Source organism: Lasioglossum baleicum, chromosome 7 (assembly GCF_051020765.1).
Source record: "Lasioglossum baleicum chromosome 7, iyLasBale1, whole genome shotgun sequence".
NCBI lineage: Eukaryota > Metazoa > Arthropoda > Insecta > Hymenoptera > Halictidae > Lasioglossum > Lasioglossum baleicum.
In genome coordinates this window covers 16766219-16786489 of record NC_134935.1, presented here as the reverse complement: position 1 = coordinate 16786489, position 20271 = coordinate 16766219, and the positions used below count along the sequence as shown (strand labels likewise).

The window sequence follows — 20271 nt, the reverse complement described above, 5'->3', positions numbered from 1 at the left end:
ATGCATGTATCAAATCCATACCGCAAAGCATTGTGTTTCATATTGTAATCACGATTAAAGGTGGAACGAAAGCACCTGTGGGAGTCGTAGGACGCTTTGCAGTGGTCGAGTGTGTAGGAAAACAAAATACGCGAACAGCGCGCACGGGTTCGAAAGAATAAGTAATTAAGAATTAATACGTAACAATAAAGTAGGAAACGCACAAACATATACAGCTCGGAGGAAAATGGTAACCAGCAGAGGGAACAATAAAGTTTCATTGTTATTACTGTTCTTACAATTACGATTATAGAAATGGAAATTCGCGAATTTAAATAATCATCCGCGCGGACGCTCGAGCGTTCTACGGTGTCGAATGTTGATTGCTCGCCGCTGCAAAGTTACGGCTAATTGGCTCTGCACGGGAGCTCGCTGTTGCTTTTTAATGTATTGTTCAGGCTACTGAATTCTCGAAAAATTTCGAACAAACCTTATTGTTCGTTCGGTCGTTCGATGCTTGGTTGTGTATGATCAACGTTTAACAAATTCTTTCTCGTTTCATTCAGAACACAACTAGACTCTCTTCCACCCTTCACACTCGAGTGTCCCCTTTGAGGCACCACAAACAATGCTTTCAGGCTGAAAGATAATCCCCAAAAAACTCGTTAATCCCTCATTCAAGGATAATACGAGGGTAAACACCCTTAACTTTATCATTCCTTTTCACGGTTGCTAATTAAAATATTAAGATCGAGAAACAACGAAAATACTCGAACACACTTCCTACATTTCATATATTTTCTTCACAATTATGAGCAAATTGTTAAGGGTAGAAAAAAAAGTTTTTGGAGATTTTCTTAAGGATATTATAGCATTTTAATGCACATTATGTAACTGCGATTGCTATATTCAGTGTTTCGTTAATTGTTGGAAGCAGGGTATTTTACTGTGGCGTTTCTGTAGCTAAGAATAAGCTGGATGGTGAAGGTGCTCGAGTTAGGCGAGGACACCCAGTATAATTAGCCATCTGACGGTTTCCCCGTGGCGAGGAGCGTCTGCGAGACAAAATTCGAGTGCGTCTCCGAGAGTCCTTTTCACGACGGCGCGACGGGACGCGGCAAGGTGGGGCTCATTCCTTCGGAGAAACCGTCGTGCTGGAGGATAATCCAAGATTGCCGCAGACAGTAAAAAAAGGATGATAAGTCACGGGCGGATAGGCGACACGAACGAGAAAGAGGATAGCAGCGATGCTGCGCAAGAAAGAAGAGAGAGAGACGATGGTAGATCCCGGTGGCAGAGCAGCATGACTTCTGTTGCCGTAGCGTTTCTGTATTACGGGGGTGGTAATTGTTCGGGAATCGATTTATCTTCGAACGGCTCGGGAACGTCGTCTTAACCGCCACGGACAATGACGACCGTCGCGTCGCAACGTCGATTTATCGATGGCGTATGCAACGATGAAACGCACCATCGGGAACATCGTCTTCCTCGGTATTAAACCCTTTCAATAAAAATTGAAATGATCGGCCCGGCTGCGTCTCTGCTCCTTTACACAAACTCCGAATATCTCGATGCGACTGTTAACTGGATCCGCGGATCTTCGTGCAATTTAGAAATGTTCTAGACATTGAAGAACGTTATTCAGCTTGTGATAAAAATGACTAGGTGAAATATGAAACAGTAATTAAACCGACTTCGAAAAAACCCACTAAGAAGCATGAAATAATTACCATTTAATTTATGTGGATACACACGAACTTAAGTACAATACAATCTTTTCGGAGGCGGCGCAAAATGGAAAATTTTCGACACCGGAAATTACGAAAATCCTTGAGTTATTCTACATGCTTTCATATATTAATGTATCTTCTCTTCCCACCTACTGATTTCCAAGTTCACCATATTCCAATGAAATCAGCCGCCTCCGAAAAGATTCTATTGTATTTAAGTTGGTGTGTATTCACATCAATTAAATGGAAATTATTTCATACTTTTTAGTGCATTTTTCAGTGGGTTTTTCGAAGTCGGTTTAATTTTTTTTATTTCACACTTTTTAGTTTAACGAGCAGAATTTGTAGAACAGCGTAGAATGGGTTTTCAGTCTTATTGATTATTTGCAATAAAAACCACAAAGAATGAAAAAATGCAAAATTTGTTTTCCAGGGACAACTCGGGAGACATACCCTACAAAATGCAAAAGGTTTCGTTCCGATTGGTCCATCAATCTCGGCGTAATCGGTGAACATACATAGAAAAAAAGCGAAAAAAAGTTACACAAAACTCGAATTGAGTAACCTTCTTTTTTCAAAGTCGATTAAAAAGATAAAAAACATTTCAGTCCACCGATACGTCAGCAACGATTTCCTAAAATTATTTCCTGCTCCTTGCAAACGATGCAAACATTTTTTATTTTGCATAAAGATCTATAGTCTGCTAGGAATTAATCTTTTAATACTCTCTAAAGTCAGGACAATGGGTAGGCAACATCCCTGAATCCTTCAGAAACAGTTTGTGGCTGAAAGTAGGCCTAAGATCGCACATGGTGGAAACAGCATCTTTGAAAACTGAGAAGCGAAACAGCCACCGATAAATTAAGCGTTGAGAGGGGGGCATTCCCTTTCTTGGAGTCGTTGAGAAATCGACGGGGGAAGAATCGATGCGGCTAAAGTCGGGCTAAATAATTGTAGACGGCCGACCCAGTGACCTAAAGCCGAGAGTCGAGCAGATTGGTAGCAGTTATCGAGATTCTGGCTCGGTCCCCGCAGGCAGAGCAGATCGCGCGTCGAGATGGCATTCGCAAACGAAATTACATGTCACGAAAAAATTCGTTTATTATTCCGGTCTCGGCTTGCGGGAACGGTATCGCCACATTTTTGCGCAAGATTATTTATCTTGCCCGCTGTCTTCCTTCCTTGCTTGCTTCCTTCCTTCCCTTTTTTCCTATTCGAACCTACATCCTCCATTTAATATCGTCGAGCCAGGGGGTAAAATATCGAAGAACAAACAGAACGTTCCATTTTCATGCTTTGCGCTCGAATGGCAACTATCGCTAGAAATGTTTACATTGCGATATTTCTCTTTATTTAACACTGGGTTTAAAAGAATTTTTATTAAAAGAATTTCTTAAAAAAGTCTTTTTACAGTTTGGTAGACACACTAATATTATACAGTTTTCGTTTGACCTTTCTTTCACGAAACAATGAATAGAACAGATTTGTAGGTGATCTTATTCCGTGTGAACAAGAACCTGTGTGTGCACAGTTATCTAAAAAACAAAACGCATTTAGAAACATTTTTTTATACAGTTTGGTAGACACAATAACACCACGCAGCTTTTGTTCCGACATTTTTTCGTGAAACAATGGATATCCCGGTGTAAAACAGCCTGATCGTGTGCACAGTTTTTGTTTCTGTCTGTCCGATACCGCAGACGCTAAACTCGAATATTGAAATCGACTCGGATTCGATCGAGTACTTACCGAACTCGATCCGATCGGATCGGTTCCGTGTAGCAGGCGGCCGCCACGGGAGCCCAGATACTTCGGGCGATGTTCGATCGAGTTAGACCGTTGTATAGCAACGATGCTACCGGCTTTGCCAGTTCTGACAAGGATTTTCTTCTCTGTTACAGTGCCGCCGGAACAGCCGACCATTCTAGATCAATGGGGGAGGATAGTGAACGGGACGGCTGGACCTTACGAGGAAGGCGACACACCGTCCCTGACCTGCCGCGTCACCGGGGGTGAGTTCCTCTTCTCCTGTTCCTCACAGAACGATTATTCTTGCACCTTGCGGCGGTTCCTACATATTGCTATTACTCGAGCTGCACTGGACGGCTAACGAGCAACCTAACCAACCCTCGCACCGCCCTTATTCGATCGCTATATATACGTTTGTAGCACTTCATTTTTCAAACACGAGAATATCAACCACTTCAACGGGGGAACTATTAGCGGCGTTCTTGCAAAAACTATTCGATTAAAGAAATCAACCGTCTATCTCCGGGAATCTAACCGACCCTTGAACACCTGTTCCATCGTTAAACTGCGCGTTTGCGGCTGCCAGTCATTTTTCAAACGCGTGGAAATCAACTAGTCTGCGCCAACAGCGAAATTGTGTGTCTTATCAGAGCTGGCGTGGCGAACTCTATTCTATTAAAGAATGATTACATTGTTTAGGAATTTATACGCTGTTTGTTCTCAATGAATCCGAAATGAGGAACAAACTGTAAAGTTTGCATCTTTCGTTCAAAGCTCAACAAAATAATTTTTTTTTTAAATATATGAAAAATAGTTTTTAGAAACCACGCTTATATTAAAATGCACTAAAAAGGAGAAAATAATGTTTTTAGACATTAGTGACTATGAATAAAAGCGTGGAGCGCTATCGCGCGACGAGGTGTAACGGTTAATATTAAAAAATTTTCTTCTGCACGCACAGTTTTTAAAAAATTTGTATTTTAATATTGCATTGTCATCCAGTTCTCAGCTATGTTTAAAGTTTCATGTTTCTAGCTCATCGGGAAGTGGTTTAAAATTCGATTACAAGATTTAACGCATGCAACAACAACAACGACAACTCGGCAAGCTAATATAAGCGTGGTAAAAATGGCATTAGGTATAAAATTTTCGTCTTGCAGAAGACATTGAATATTTCCCTCTTTTTTATTGGAAAGGTTAAGGAAATCACATTAAGATTATTTGTATCGGATCTCGGATAGATCGGCTCCTCAGGATTCTCCTGAGGTCCGTCGCAGCCGGTGACTGCCACCTAATTACGGTTAATCGGTGTTGACGGAGCGTCGTCGAGGACGCCGAGAAATATTTATCGTTTGGTGCGCAGAGAGAAAGAGAGAGGGTGGGGCAGCAGAATATTAGCGCGCCTCCCGTATAATTAACGCTGCCTGTGCCTGTACGCTTTAGTTTTCCAGGCTTGAAGCGGGCCCGGCGAATTTAAATGAACGTCGAAGCAGGGACGCTCGCTTTTAATGCCGGCCCGACCCCGAACGCGATTCTCTCCTCCAGCCTCGGCCCGCCGTTTTTATTGCGCTGTTCGTGCGACCCGACGCGCGCAATAAATCTCGCCCGCCGGAAACCGAGCGAGAGATCGTTAGAAAGAATCCCCGGTTTTCGTTTTCGAGTTTCATACCACCGGCCATCGTGCCCGTTTCCCCGCGATTCTCTTCCACTTTATGAAGATTAGACTGTCCGGCCAGGCTAACCCTCACACCCTACTCCTTACGGACATGCCGATACCGTACAGGCTGCGCCATAACACGTGGATCATGCTCCTCGCCTGTATATTTTCGTACATTTTTATATTTATTATGGACGACGATTTTAACTTGATTTTTGTGTACACACACATGTGTAAAGTGTATTGTTTTAATTCAAATGCAATTGTCCCGTAACATGTGCGTTAGCACTGTTACGGATAAAGTGACGCCCACAACCCCAGAGTAACATATGAATAACGATTTTATCTTGATTTTCGTGTACGCATATAAATATACATATACAAGTCATTTGCTTTTAGTTGCGTCCACGAGTCCTGGTGCATCCTGTAGCTTCCAGCGAGCGTTGTGTCGCGCGACAACGTTTCTTACCGAGCAAGCGAGAAAGAGAAAGGGAGTTTGTTTCGGAGTGGGGGGGAATCGCGAGAAGCGCAAAACGCCGTGGTCGATATCGAATTCCTGACGGAGCAAACAAAGCGTCCATATAAATATTGCGAGCAGCGGCCTCTCGCAATAAAACGCGGGGTCCGCGAATTTTTTACGAGGCTCAAAGGGCAGAGAATGGAATTCGTCGTTTCTCGTTTGAATAAGCGGATCTGGTATCGCGCGGCTCGAAATCATTTTTCTCGCGTAAATAACCTCTCCGCCCGTCGATGCACGGACACGCGCGGCGTACAGATACGCGAATACACGGATATAAACACACCGAGCGAGACTCTCGCGCGCGCGAACGATCTTGCCGAGGGCCGGGGAAGCCCGATAAAAATGCTCTGCGGGGGAAAAGGTGGTGAGGAAAAAAGGGGGAGAGAGGAGTGGCAAAAGTCGCCGGTCGTGAATTAACATTTAATCGGTGAAGTATGCGCGCTGGTGTAATTTCACATTGGCGACGAGCGTTTCCGAGGTTCGGCTTTCGATTGAATTGCAAATCTTCGACGAAGTGCCGCGAGCTCTCGGGGATCCGGAACGTGCGCGGTCGGAACTCGCACAGGGTGCCCGATAAATCATCGAATATACGAAAGTACCGAAAGTACCGGGGCGTTGGCCCTACCCCTGCGGAAAATTTCCCGTTATTTCGCCGATTTGCAAATCTCTTCGCGTCGGAAAAATCGCCAGACCGGATCCGGGGGAAAACAAATTTACGAACACCGAAAAGACAGCTCGAAAAACTCTCCTCAAAACCCTCTTCATGTTCCACGACGGTGCGGTTAACCTTGAAGAGCCTTCAGATCGTTGTATTCGTCTTAAAATTCCATTTACCACAACAGGGTTGACCATCGTACTATCTTGACGCCTCCAGCGGTAAAAAATTCGAAACATCGGATTTTCTATCGTTGAAAGCGAGCGAGTTATTTAGGCAATTGTGTTTTTCCAACAAAGAGGTTCTAACCGTTATAGTAGCTGTGAGCGGGCAGGTTAAAGGCGCCTAAACTAGCGAATTCAACGTAATTGGGAGCATCGCGAGAAATAGTTCTCGAACGAACTCTCCCGGCGGTGCCTTCGAATAATCGTGTCGGACGGTTCGTTCTGGGGGTTGGAAAACGGATCTGCACAATGAAAAACGAGTCTCGAGATCCGGTTGAAAACGCGAAAACCGCCGTCGACCCAAACTATGGGCCGAGCTCCGGATAACTATGGTACAAATACCGGTGTGTACTACGATTCAATGCTCCTAGTCGATGCCGGTGCTCGATGAATACATCGAAATTCGAAGCCGTGGAATATTGCCGTATGCAGATTCGATGGGAATTGCATCGACGCTGCGCATCGATCATACGCACTGCGGCGTATAAATTGAATATCGAGAAGATCGGCTTATCCTTAACAATACGCCCGCGGAACCGCTGCGAACGATCTCTACCCGGCTAGAACGAGAGAGGAGAGCCTAGAATTTTCATTTAATTGTAAATCATCTTTAAAGAGGGAAACGAAGACCACGGGACACACTGTTGTTGCGCAAACAACCCAAGACCGAGCTCCTCTCTCGTGTTCTCGTTTATTCTGTACGTGTACTTGTACGACCGTTAGCTCCCACTCGGTTGCCTCTACCCTCTGCTAATGATTCGATGCGCAACGAGGACTCGTTCTTATTGTTAACGAACCTCAAGACTATAATTCTGCTCCTGCGATTCGCATATTCCTCCTTCTGAAACCGGCGCGAGTAGCAATTCACCTTCGCAAAAATTATTTAGGATGAGATGTAGTAATTATCTGATTTTAGTCTTAGGTAACCAACCTCTTAGTCCCATCTTTTCCGAATGTTTCAATCCAAGTACATTTTAATTTCGCCCATTTTTGGAACAGTCTGTCGGAGCACAGACGATCTGATGAAACTGTCGTCGGAATTTGGAAGTCCGATGGTTAACAGTGGCCGCGTCGGAATCGATTCACACGACAGGGGAACGACGTCTGCGAGTAACTCTGCGGAGGGTTGAAAAGGGGCGGCCGCAGGGCCGGAGGAACCTGGGGGCCAGAGGAGGCCAGAGGGGCGCAGAGGGTAGGAAATAATCTTTTAAGGCGGACGAAGAAGTTGCCGCAGTTATAAACAGAAATTTAGATCCAGTTGCCAAAGTAAACACCGGAACCCTGGTAGTTCGGCGCTTCCTCTGCCGCTTCGCTCGGGAGAACGCTTGATCCTCAGTGCCCCGTGCTCCGTCCTGTCCCTCTCCCTTCGTCCCTTCGCCTCCCGGCTCCTCTTCCCATCGAGTCTTCCGCTGTTCCGCCCTTCCTGCTCTCGAGGAAGGACTTCCTTTCGCGTCGCGTCGCCGCGCGTCCGCCCGAACGTGGAACTTTTCACTTAGCCTCCCGCTCGTCGATAAAAAGTTGCCTGATCTAATAACTGGCGACACCACTGACTCCGCGTTGCTCCCTCCTCCGGAGCTATCTCTCTTTCTCTTTCTCTCTTTCTCGGCCTCTATTTTCCGATCGAAGTCTCTCTTCCGGGCGGCGATTTCGCGGCGAACTAAAGAGCCGGCCGCCGTTCGATCTCGTCGCATAGCATTCACCAGCGATCCCGTACCAAAAGGAAAAGTTTCGTGCCCGACGCGTTGATCCCCGGCCCCCGTATTTGCCCGACTGAAACTACCCCCTCGCGCAAGTCGACGGCGCCGCACACGGCGTCGTTAAAAAGTTCGCGGAGTCGCGGCCGTTTACCCAATTCCACGTATCCCCGTCTACCGAGAGTTCTTCCGTCGGGAAACCGGCAACTTCGACTTCGACGTCCCGACGCGTCTCGTTATTATTATTCGGGACAATATTGCTAAAATCTCGCCCTCTTCCTTCCAGTCGGTTTTACCGCGGGTCTTGAATTATTTCTGTCTCTGGCAACTTATTCTATGAAATTGTTATTGTGCATTCATAGCATTTACAGACTGTTAAAATGCATCTCAAAATTATTGTACAAAACATTAACTTACACCGTTTTGTGATCGCAAATAATTTCTAAACAAGCTGTTCCTACTCGCAGAAAATGTTAAACAATACGGAACACAACAGGGGAGGTGTAACGGTTAAATTTAATAGTTCATATCTTCTAAACGCATAGGCTTTTTAAAAATGTTTTTTAAAATATTGCATTGTCACATCCAGTTCTTTGCTATGTTTAAAATTTCAAGTCTCTAGCTCATGGGGAAGTTGTTTTAAAATCAATTGCAAAATTTGTACCGAACAGACAAACAAGAAAGAGAGCTAATAAAAACGTGGTAAAAATATACGATCGAAAAGTGTGCCAAAAATAATGTCCGCGAAGGGTTAGTGACTGGACTGCGGATTTTTATTTCGTTGTTGTAATCATTTTAATTAGCGACAAATGAGTGATAGGAAAAGGATTGAATCTGGGTGAAGGGAAGAAGGTTTCCGGTGTTTCCAGAGGCGTTGAAAGGTTAATAAACAGAGAAGTCGAGCGCAATCGATCAGGCTGGTTTTCTGGAGCGCGGTCCGCCCTGTCGGACATCCGTATCATTCTCTCGATCGCTCTATTATTCGCGATTTACAACTAAGCCTAACTCCGCCCCTCCGCGCGGGGCTCCGTGTTATCTATAATTTATGGCAATAGCGGCGAGAAAATTTTACGACTCAGCCCGGCCACGAAATTTATTGCCAATTACTTGACTTCGTGCCCGGAAAGAATCGAGGGTCCTCCTCCGAGAGGATGTATACGCGCGTAAAGGTGAGATGTTCGCTCGCCTATCTCCACACGGCTCCCTCGCCAAAGGTGCACCGGACCAGGATCCACTGAAATTTCCTTTTTCCCTTTTCCTTTTTTCGCCTTCCGCATACGGGATATCCCGTCGAGAAAGTGTTCTCACTCCGGACTTGGAATCGGTCCGAATTCAACGCTCGGAAATAATATGTTGGAAAGAATAAAAATGCGCTCGGTCCCTTTCTCTTTTCTCTCTCCTACTCTCGCTCGAGCACTTGAACGCGCTCGTGCGCTCGAAATCGCGGGACATTTGATTGTTTCCTACGACGAGACGTTCCTCTCCACTCCTTTTTTACAATCCACCCTCGGAAAACGAAAGTTTCCCTCGATTTCACTGGCGGGGATGCTGAACTTCGTTTCCGCTCCTCGTTTATAAATTTTTTCCAATTATCAGCTCTTCTATATCCATGAGGGATGAAGTATCGAAAGCGCACGCACGATTCTCTTCAAGCTTCCATACACAGCGGTTGCAAAAATGCATTTCCTATTCTAAACATTCAGAATGTTGTACAACAAAGTAATAAATGAAGGGGTGGATGGATAAAGGTGTCAAGTTTGTTTTCTGTAAAAGAGTTTTTGACAAAATATATTGTCCTTGTTTGATGAATGAAGATAATTATTATATTTTTTTGTATTAGAGATTAACCATAACATTATATTAAATTATATATTATATCAAAAAGGACAACAGACCTCGCGAGAAACTCTTTTACAGAAAACAAACAATTTGTTACTTGACACCTTCATCCATCCACCGCTTCAATTGTTGTACGATTTTTTTTAACGAAATTTTCTACGACTTGTAAAAAGATACAATATAAAATTGGGTGAAGAAGAAGAAGAAGAAGAAGAAAATGTTATTGATGGCGGTGGGCCAGGAAGGGTTGCGAAACATGGTCCAAAGGTCAAGGACCGCTCCAGATTCGGTTCGCTCGGAGTGGCGTGAATATTTGATTATTTCCGAACGGCGTGACCGCCGGAACGAGTAAGCCAGTTTACTCGAATAATTATTCTGCGAGAGCAGGGAGGAGGGCACGGTCCTCTTCAACATTCTTTTTATTTTCATCGTCCTCTTTTGCGTCATCAAGCGCGATGCACTTTGCCTATTTCCCCGGGGGGTACGCATAATGTCGCGGGATCGCAATCTGCTCTCGCGGCATATTGGCCTGCTGAACGAACCGAGGAAGAGGGGGATATTTATTTCTCAATCCCCTCCGCGAAACCGGAACTCGCGGCACCATAAGAGATATTAAAAATGATTCGAGAGAGAGAGGTAAAGAGAGACACGTCTGGCAAAACGACTGCGCAAAGATGACGCGCAGGCCCTCGTATCGGCGCCGACCTATTCCGGGATGCACGCGTTTTGTCCATTAGAAATATTGCGAATTTCCTCTGTCGCTGTTCTCAAACACAAATCTGCTCGCTCTCGCCTGGCCACTCCAGCCCCCGAATGTCGCGGTTATCGGGCAGGCGCGGCGCTTCCTGTCGAACGCGTTAAATTGCGCAGAATTTTTGGGACGCCCTGTTTAAACACGATTATATAATTTATGAACATTTTTAAGGGAAGAAATAAGTGTCTGTGTGCAACACTTGATTCTTGCAATCGATGCACAAAATTATTATTGGACTACGAATGTTTATGCATTTATGGCTTCTGAAAATTTTCAAAAAAGGGTACAGTATCAAATTCGGCAGAATTTAGTACAATCTTTATTTATTTCAGATCTGCAAAGGCTACTACCACTGGAAATAAAATTCTGTTTTATTCCACATTCTTAAAATTCCTCTACAAAAATTGAAAATTACATAAACATCCGCAGAAAATTGGATTCGTAGAGAATTTGTAGAGAAAATACATATACAAATAGTTTTTATATTTTATTCTTACATAGGAGCATTTCTTAGTTGTAGCAAATTTTCCTTAGAAAATTTGCATAAAAAATGTAGACTGTGTCTACTCCTTTTCTCTTCTTTTCTACTATCGCGATTCGCATTAACTGAAACAGCGAACACGACGAAGACGTGTTTTCCAATTTGCGTATTCGAGACACAGATCCCGACGAGACCATTATTATTAAATTTCAGGATTAAAATCCCTTTAAAAATCGAAACCGTGGATATAATAATTGAAATCCCTTGGAACATGTCTCATCCGCTGCATAAATTAAACTTGTCGTTGGTAATTCAAACAAGTACTTGGTTCTCATTAATTTTGACTAGCAGATGTACGGATAGGGATCTCGAACGAACATCTGTGGTAAAGTACACGGTGTTCGTGAGTAGACTGCAGATGATTTTTCAATATAAATTCAAAACATGTTATATATTTAGAAAGTTCTTCATTGATGTGTAGACTGCGAATGTTTACGTAAAAATGTGACAACTTCATACGTTTCGAAGACTGAAATTTCGTGCATTTCGAATCTTCGAAGCTTCGGAAAAGTAACAGCCCTAATATGTACAATACAAAAATCCGAAGTCTAGTAATAAATTTTATAAGGAAGTCATTATTGCACCCCAGAAGGGTTAAGAAACGAGGGTGTGGAATAGCGAATTGTCATGAGTCTGCTCCGAAGTCTCGCGAGCTTCTAAATAAACGGCGACGCCTGGCGGTTCATAGTTAGCGACGCGCAATCATTATTCGTTGTACTGAGTAGGAAGTGCAAGTTCGGCTGATCGATTGATCCCGAATCAAGAGGTCCTGAATAGGGACGACGCTCAAGTAGAAAGAGGAGTAGGAGGATGGAGGTAGGAGGAAGCGAAGGAGAAGCACAGGCGTAGACGAAGAGGTTTCCTAAGGGCGTTGTAGGTAGGTCGTCGTAGAACTCTCGAAGGAGGAAATCTGGCAAGGGTCTCAAGCCCTAGCGAGGGGTATTTGCCTTAAGCAGAGTTCGAACCGACGACGGTAAACTTGTTAGATGTGGCCGAGTAGCTGCGGACCTCGCTTAATCCTGCAAGATATCGTCCGGTATCCGCGGATTAAAATCCGCACTTTAGTGCCTCCTGCCGCATAGATAGCGTCGGTGTTGTCGTCGTTTTAAGCGAGAGGGGACTTCGAATATAGTCCGACAGTTAAAGTCAACGCCAGGGGCGTACCGAAGCCATTCCCAGACCTTACTCAGACCGAACAGAAACAGAGAGAGAGAGTGAGGGAGAGAGAGAGGGAGTTAAATCCGAGGAGAGACTAACCCTTCTCCCTTTCCGCAGCCACGCGACCTCGCTCTCGTCCCTAAGCACTCGTGCAAACGACCTCACGGCTTCGCTCACGAATTAACTACCCTCGTACGTCCTGCACTCTCCAGCCCCCGTGAAAAATCTCCTACACAACAAGACCTCTATATTCTTACCGCAAGTCAACCTAATATGTCACTGAAAAATTAAATAGTACTCCCTCTGTCCCATAATACTACATAATTTGTCCCATACTAATATTAGTAGCAAAAGAAAATAAATATAGAACGCAACATTTATTATCAAAAGACTAGGTTACATTAAACAATAAATTAAAAATATTACTCCTGATTTTTATTTTGAGTGTATAATTCGTAATAATTAGGTTAACCAAATGACAGATGACATGAAACATTGATTTTGATTGAAGGCTTCGCAATTTTATGCTAGAACCTAACTTAGTTAAAGCTGCATTCGTCAATAATTCCCGTTTAAATATTCACTTGCTACTATTATTATGGGACAGAGGGAGTACTTCATTTATCCCAGACGAGAGTTTTTTCCTAGCCGATCTTTATGCAAAATAAAAATTTTCTACTTGATTTGCAACCAGCTGAAATGAAATAAAAATTTATTTTCTTTCCTAGTATGTTCAATAAGTCGAAAACAATATAACAGTATTTTTAGATTCGTCTAATGTTCTCACTGTTTCGAATTGCACCTATTTTTGTGATAAATGCGTAAAACTGCTGCCTAGCCATCAATTACGAGACTGACTGTATATTATTTAGCTGCTGCTCTTCGCAAAGCTTGCTAGACATAAGGGTTAAACGCGCATCTGTTTTATTAAAATTCCGTGCGATTATGAGGCGGAGGGTTGACGGACAGTAAAGGTATCACGGCGCGCGAGCTAATTGCGCGACCAGAAGCCTTCTGATCGATGATGGAGCGAGAGAAAGAAAAGCAAGAGAGAGAGAGAGAGAGAGAGAAGCGAGGTGGACGGTGGGTAAAGCGAAGTGGCAGGAAAAAGGAAACGAGAGACAGAGGGGTGGGATGAGAATCGGAAACAACGAGACGGTTAAAACGCAATCTAGATCGCGAGAGCATCGTGAATAACAATGACGGCCGGAGCTAATCTAGGCGCGCTTCCGTCGGAGATCAAGGCTTGCAATTTTAAGTGTCGCGGCGATGTTGCGTCGTCCTGATTAAATTGCGATTCCCAGCACCGTACACCATCGTGAATAACAATGAAAGGAGGGACGTAAACCGTTCCCCGGCCTGGCTGGCTGCTGTTCTCGGTGCCTTTTCCCTCACCGGGAATTTCACCGTTCCGAGAGCTCGATAGACGCGCGCGTTCCGCACCACACCCCACTCTCACTCTCTCTCTCTCTCTCTCTCTATGCTCCCGGTGCCGCGCTTTTTCTCGCTTTATGATTTCTGACCCATTACCGGCGCATACCTGACTCTTATAATGCCCGTATATCATTCGAGCCGTTTTATCACCATAACCGGCAGCTTTTTCCAATAAAAATATGCATCTAGCCACGGAGCCGAGGTATTATTCGAGGGAGATATGTAAATCCGTGATATAATACGGAGTCTATCCACGGAATGTTCCTTCGAATGGAACTCGATACGATATATCCAAACCCGCAACCTTCATCTCTCTCTCTCTTTCTCTCTCTTGCTTTCTCTCTTTCCTCGTCGAACCATTTATTCCCGATAAACGTTGCTCTTTCCCGCGGGGGGACACCCCGGTTAAAGAGATCGCTGCTCCAACACCCACGCTCTCACTCCGACTTCCAACCCTTATTTATTAGGCTGCCGCATATGAAATGTTGTTTCGCCACACACACCTGCAATTCACGCCGCGATAACGCGTGTAAACTCTCGCGCCTCCATACGTCCTACGTGCGTTCTTCAAGCGAGACATTCAGTGAACAGTATCAATCTTTATTTGCTGGCGATAAGCAATGCTTAGAGGAAGAGGAATCTTGGATTTATTCCGATACCAATGTTATACAGAGTGTCCTGTTTGAATGAGAACCGCAGGATATGGAAAAAACAACATTGAAACAACATTCTTCGGATCTTCAACTACATATGACGGACAACAAAAAATTTTATGACACACGCAAAATTTAGAAATCGACTTTTTTCCACGTTTTCCGGCCAAATTGACCACCGTGCGGTGGTAGGTTTAGTGTTAAAAGATATCCGCGTGACGAGGGCAGCATTCTCGGTCGATCATAACGAAAATTGAAACTCCGATTAAATCCGGAGGAGATTCGGCGCTTTACGGCCGAGACCGGTTAAAAGTATTTTTCGCCGGCCCGTAAAGCCCGAACTTTCGAATCCGGGCCGAGTCGTCGAAATTGCAGCCGATCCGGTTTCGCTTTTAATATTTCAGCCGCTTTGATCCGGAGCCCCGGTGCTCGCCTGTCTCTCTATAATTGATATTTATCGATCTCCCGGAGAAACCGGAGAAAACTATAACGGCATACAGTTATCGGGACGGGCCGGGCCGACCGGCTGTGAAGTCGTGCCGCAGTTTTTGTCTGGAGCACCGCATCGAAAACTCTCGGGTATCGGCTAATTTAAAAGTTCCCAGCGAAACTCGCCACCCTTTACGCTAACATCTTCCACAATCTCCCTCTGTCCGCTCGATCCATCGCCACAGCTGGCAGAACTGCAAGAATCTATAATATTTAATCTCTTGTGGACTAAAATTATGAAAATATTTAAAACTACGACGAATATACAATTTTACTAAAAAATTGACCTGCCACCAAGTAAAATTTTTCTTTGCAACTCTACATATATGTACATATACAGGGTGTTCGATTACAGGGGGAGAAAATTTAAGGGTGGTTCTCAACGATAATATACATATAAGACGAAAATGAAAAATAAAAAAATTGCGATTTCGGCTTCGTTATTTAGTTATTAACAATCAAAAATCCGCTTTCTAAAAATCTGCAACACTTCTAACAAAAGTATACGATGCGTACGTCACACAGGCGCGCGACAGTCACGTATCAAGTGACAGATGCATACCTTGGTTCTCATTTAGGGTCCCAGCGAGTTAAAAATGTTTAATAAATTGTTGGACGACAATGGAACCTACCTACTCGTTAAAATCCACAAGGGCATTTCTGATATCCGCCCTATGGAATTATCTAGTAGAAGAGGTCAATGCCCTTTCACTTTTAAATTGTTCTCACACATATCCACAAATCCTTAATCTGCGTTATCATTGTTCGTAACACCGTACATAATACACTGGAACGATAAGATACACTTAAGATAGCATAACTCAGAATCTTTCACGTTTTGCTCAGATCGGAACTGTCGGGATCGTGGTCTATATAACTTCATTGCGCCTCGCAGAACAAAATTCGCAGGGAACCCTTCATCCTGGTGTTATTAATGGTTTTATAATCCCCGCGGAATAAGTTCGGTTTAGTTCAGTTTACTTTAAGTATAAGTATTCTACCGCCTTTTACATTTAAGAGGCTCTCCATAGTAAATTCCTAAAGGGTCCTCCTCTCTCGGTTCTTATCCCCACTGAACGTCGTCCAGGCGACGACATCCTGAAGAAGCAATTAAAATAAAGGCAATATCGCAGCGGGAGTGGTGGTACCTCGAGAACCAAAAGACGGAGGCAGCAACCTTTACACAGACATTTTCTAAGAGAAACGCGCTACAACTTTACGCCAATAGTTCCCCTGATAAAGTAATTTTTGAGCAAACTTGTTTATTACCCCTTTCCCTGCCCCCCCGCGTTCATCGTCAAGTCCATTACAGTTTATTAATTGACTTTTGCAGGAAAACCGGAGCCCATGGTACGGTGGCTTGTCAACGGCCAAGTCAAAGACGAGGAGTATGAGAAAAATGCTGGTGACGTCATAGAGAACAGGTACGGCTTCGCTGGTTTTCTAGAAAAAGACGAGCTTCTCGAAACAGAAAGCGAAGCTTTCCTTAGTAGACCTTGCTTCTCTCATTAGTGTCAAGTCTTAATGGATTAATTTTCTGTAGTTGCCACTCGCTGAAATTATTTCCTGTTATTTAACCCTCGGACAGAGTTCGGCATTAATCGATTAAAATTCTAATCATGATTGATTGATTAATGTGTACGATTAAAAAGAGAAATCGAAAATCGACGATTGAATCAATCGATTGATGAAATTAATCGTCAATCGTTGATTAAAAAAAGGAATCATCCAAAAATCGACGATCGATTCAATCGATTGATGAAGTTAATCGTCAATCGTTGATTAAATTTTTGCCCAACTCTACCCTCGGACAGCTGATCATCCTTGCAACCATATAATTGATGTTTAGGACCACTCACTGCTTCGTTTGTCAATTTTTGGAAACATATTTTCAAGAGATGGTTTCTTATGCATTTTTCTGACAGGTTAACGCTGCAGTTGATCAGTCGCTCGGACCTGGGCTCGAACTTCACCTGCCAGGCGAGGAACACGGACCTGATCGAGCCGAAGGTGTCCTCGATCACGCTGGAGCTGAACTGTGAGTAACAATTACCTTCAACAATTGCTATCTGATCCGCAATACATTTGATCCGTCGGAAGGTACACGAGAAATAATTCTAGTCAGAGCAAAGGGTTGACTTATTTCGTGACAGTTTTCGGACTAATTTCTGCTATTTTGTGGAAACGAGTGTATCGTACGATAAAAAGAAAAAGAGAATAAGGGCGCGGAAGTCTGGTGTAAGGGTAACCGGAAGCGGTGGCAACGGGAATCCCTTCGGGCCGAGGAGCGACGCCGGGCATAGGCGCCGATAAAAGAGGAATGAAATAAAGACGAGAAGTAGATACAAATTCTTATCGCGTGGCTAACAAATCAGAAGCCTCACCCGGAGCATATCTTGTCCCGCATTAGCGATAAGATCTACGAGACAGCGAAAGTGGGCCAACATCCTTTGCTCCCTCGCCGCTGTGAATCGCCTTTAAGGGAAGATAAGGCAAGATAAGACGAGAAATATATTAAATCCTGCCTGGAGCCCCACCCGGCTCATCCATCCCATCCCCCTCTCTCTCTCTCTCTCTCTCTTTCTCTCTCTCTCTCTCTCTCTCTCTCTCGCTCTCACTCTCTCCCTTTCTTCATTCGAGTCTGCTAGAAGCCGAACCCGGGCCAACCTCGGGCTATCTCAAAATTAGAATTCTTCGTTAACTCACGACCTTCCCATAACCCCGCACGACGAAACACTAATTCCGAGAGTAAACTGAAAAATTCATAGATCAATTATCTGTCGTGCGCTGGCAGCTTCAACCGGGACGATCATCGGGCGAGCGAGACTCCCGGATGAGAAACGATTCGCCTAACGCTTTCCAACATGGTGTTCCAACGTTACTACGCTGAGAGCACCACGCTGTTTCTCACAATTGATTAGGAAAATTTCGTTTATATATACACTACTGTGCGAAAGATTAGTATTTTTAAATTCTGCTAATGTGTTTACTTGATTTAAATTACACCTACTCATTTTTGTTATAAATGCATCAAATCCGCTGTCTATAAATAAAAGACCATACAGTTCCATTAAAAAAAAAAAAACAGATTTGACTTTCGTATCACCTTGACGCCTCCACCTATAAGGAAATTAGTAACATCAGATTATTTTTAAGCTTAAATGCCCCACCCTGTATACTCAGTCTAATAGCAACGATACTAAACAAGCTCCACCACCAGGTATCCAAACACTCGCGAGCAATAATGTAACGCCAGATGCAAAAGGATTGAATTACCAGCTCATATCGATATTAAACAGCTCTCGATTCCATTTGTCCAACTATCGAGACCGCTCGGCAAGAATGATGCAGCACCGGAAGCAAAACGGTCGATTTATTGGCTCATTCCGATACCAAAAAGCTGTCGAATCGATTCCTCTAAGTATCCAAACACTTAGCAACAATACGATACGAGAAGCAATCGATTTATCGGCTCGCGGGAATACAGATGTATTTTCGTCGATTCGGATCGATCGTATCGAGCACAGGCTGTCTCGTTTTCGAGGTCTACTCGGCAGGGAACTCTCGCCCCGACCGGTTCTCGAAAATATTTACCAGTGTCCCGTTGATTTTCCGCTTTCTCTTTATCCCCGCCTACGGGATCCGACGAAATTGCCGTTCGGCAAAAAGAAAACAAGACACCCCCGAGTTGCGCGCCGGGAAAACGGTCGACGATCGTCGATCGGTCGAGAGAGAGAGAGAAAACCGTTCGACCTCTCGACCGGACCATGATTGATCGCCGCTGAATTATCGGCGCTTCCGAGAGTCACGAAAATTTCGACGAAGCCAACAGCGAAATTGAAGATCCGTTATTGGCGAACGAGAACACCCATCATAGCGGTGAACGAACGAACAAAAAAATATATATATATATCTCCGCGCATCGCGCGCAGAGATAACGAAACGGACAGCGAAAGAGGGTGCGCGACCAGCGCCGAAACGAAAGGGGGATGCCCACGGAAATACATGCACGGGGTGTCCATCCAGTCAGCGACCTTTCTCTGGTTGGTCGAGCCTTTTCCTCGTTCACCAAAAAATGTCGTAATCTGTTCCCTGGGAAAATGAATTCATACGTCATCACTAGACTGCGGGTTTTATGCAGTTATGACAAAAATGGGTACGTACAATTTCAAACAGTAGACATGTAATCGATATTTAAGGACATCAATGTGTTAGTTTCAGCTTAATAGGATAATTAAAAGAAGAATACAATTTTTATTTGGCTCCTGTGTCCTGCAATCGATGCAAACATTTTTTTATTTTGCACAAAGATCCGCAGTCTAGTCATTACACTTCGCTTCTAAATTGTTAGTTCTTAATTTTAAATTGTGTCATTGTTCTACTGTGGATTTTAGACCCAAAATGTCCCAAAATTCGTGAAAACCCCGAAAGGGGGTGGTTCCTGAGACCATTTCAAGCAACATTTTCCTTTGCAAAAATGTTATCCGCGGCTTTGTTTAGGAGTTATTAACGAAAAACACGGACCAATCAGAGCTAGACGCGAGTTGCCACAGTCGGCCCGGCGCGCTAACTGTCTATTGGCCGACTGTGGCAAGTCGCGTCTAGGTCGCGCTCTGATTGGTCCGTGTTTTTCGTTAATAACTCCTAAACAAAGCCGCGGATAACATTTTTGCAAAGGAAAATGTCGCTTGAAATGGTCTCAGGAACCACCCCCTTTCGGGATGTCCACGAATTTTGGGACACCCTTGTATATTAGGTGTACAAATTGTGCACAGAGTGGCCTGATTATGACTTGTATCCCCACTCTACTCTCCCCTTCTCCGACGATATTCCCCCACGCTTCCGTCACAATGTCACGAGACTTTTTCCCCTTAATTCCAATCAATTCTCCTAATCTGGCGACTCTGTACATACGCATACATTATACCCACATTTACTCTGACTTGCAATTAATGTATTTCCAATATAGCTGATATATGATTCAAGTTTGAAATGAAATTGCTATTGATTCAACATGAGGGTTATAAATTAATTTGTACATCTAATAGCTCCTACATATATTGCAGTTGAGACAGACAATTTTCATTTAGCATCGATATCCACGGTCTAGACACAGTAAGTATTCATACCGATATATAATCTCTATTTTATTTAAGTATGTTCCGTCAAATTAATATCCTCGTAGTACGTATATC

The 20271-nt window shown here is 44.0% G+C and overlaps 1 protein-coding gene across 1 annotated transcript in view; it reads left to right on the top strand.

Annotated features, from left to right (window-relative positions):
• The window catches only part of LOC143210469 (MAM domain-containing glycosylphosphatidylinositol anchor protein 1), a 531502-nt gene that overhangs the window by 417105 nt on the left and 94126 nt on the right, over positions 1 to 20271 (top strand). Inside the window, exons 4-6 of the mRNA XM_076427361.1 lie at positions 3611 to 3721; positions 16410 to 16500; positions 17002 to 17114. Of these exons, the coding sequence (XP_076283476.1) occupies positions 3611 to 3721; positions 16410 to 16500; positions 17002 to 17114 (315 nt within the window). The remainder of the gene's footprint in view (positions 1 to 3610; positions 3722 to 16409; positions 16501 to 17001; positions 17115 to 20271) is intronic.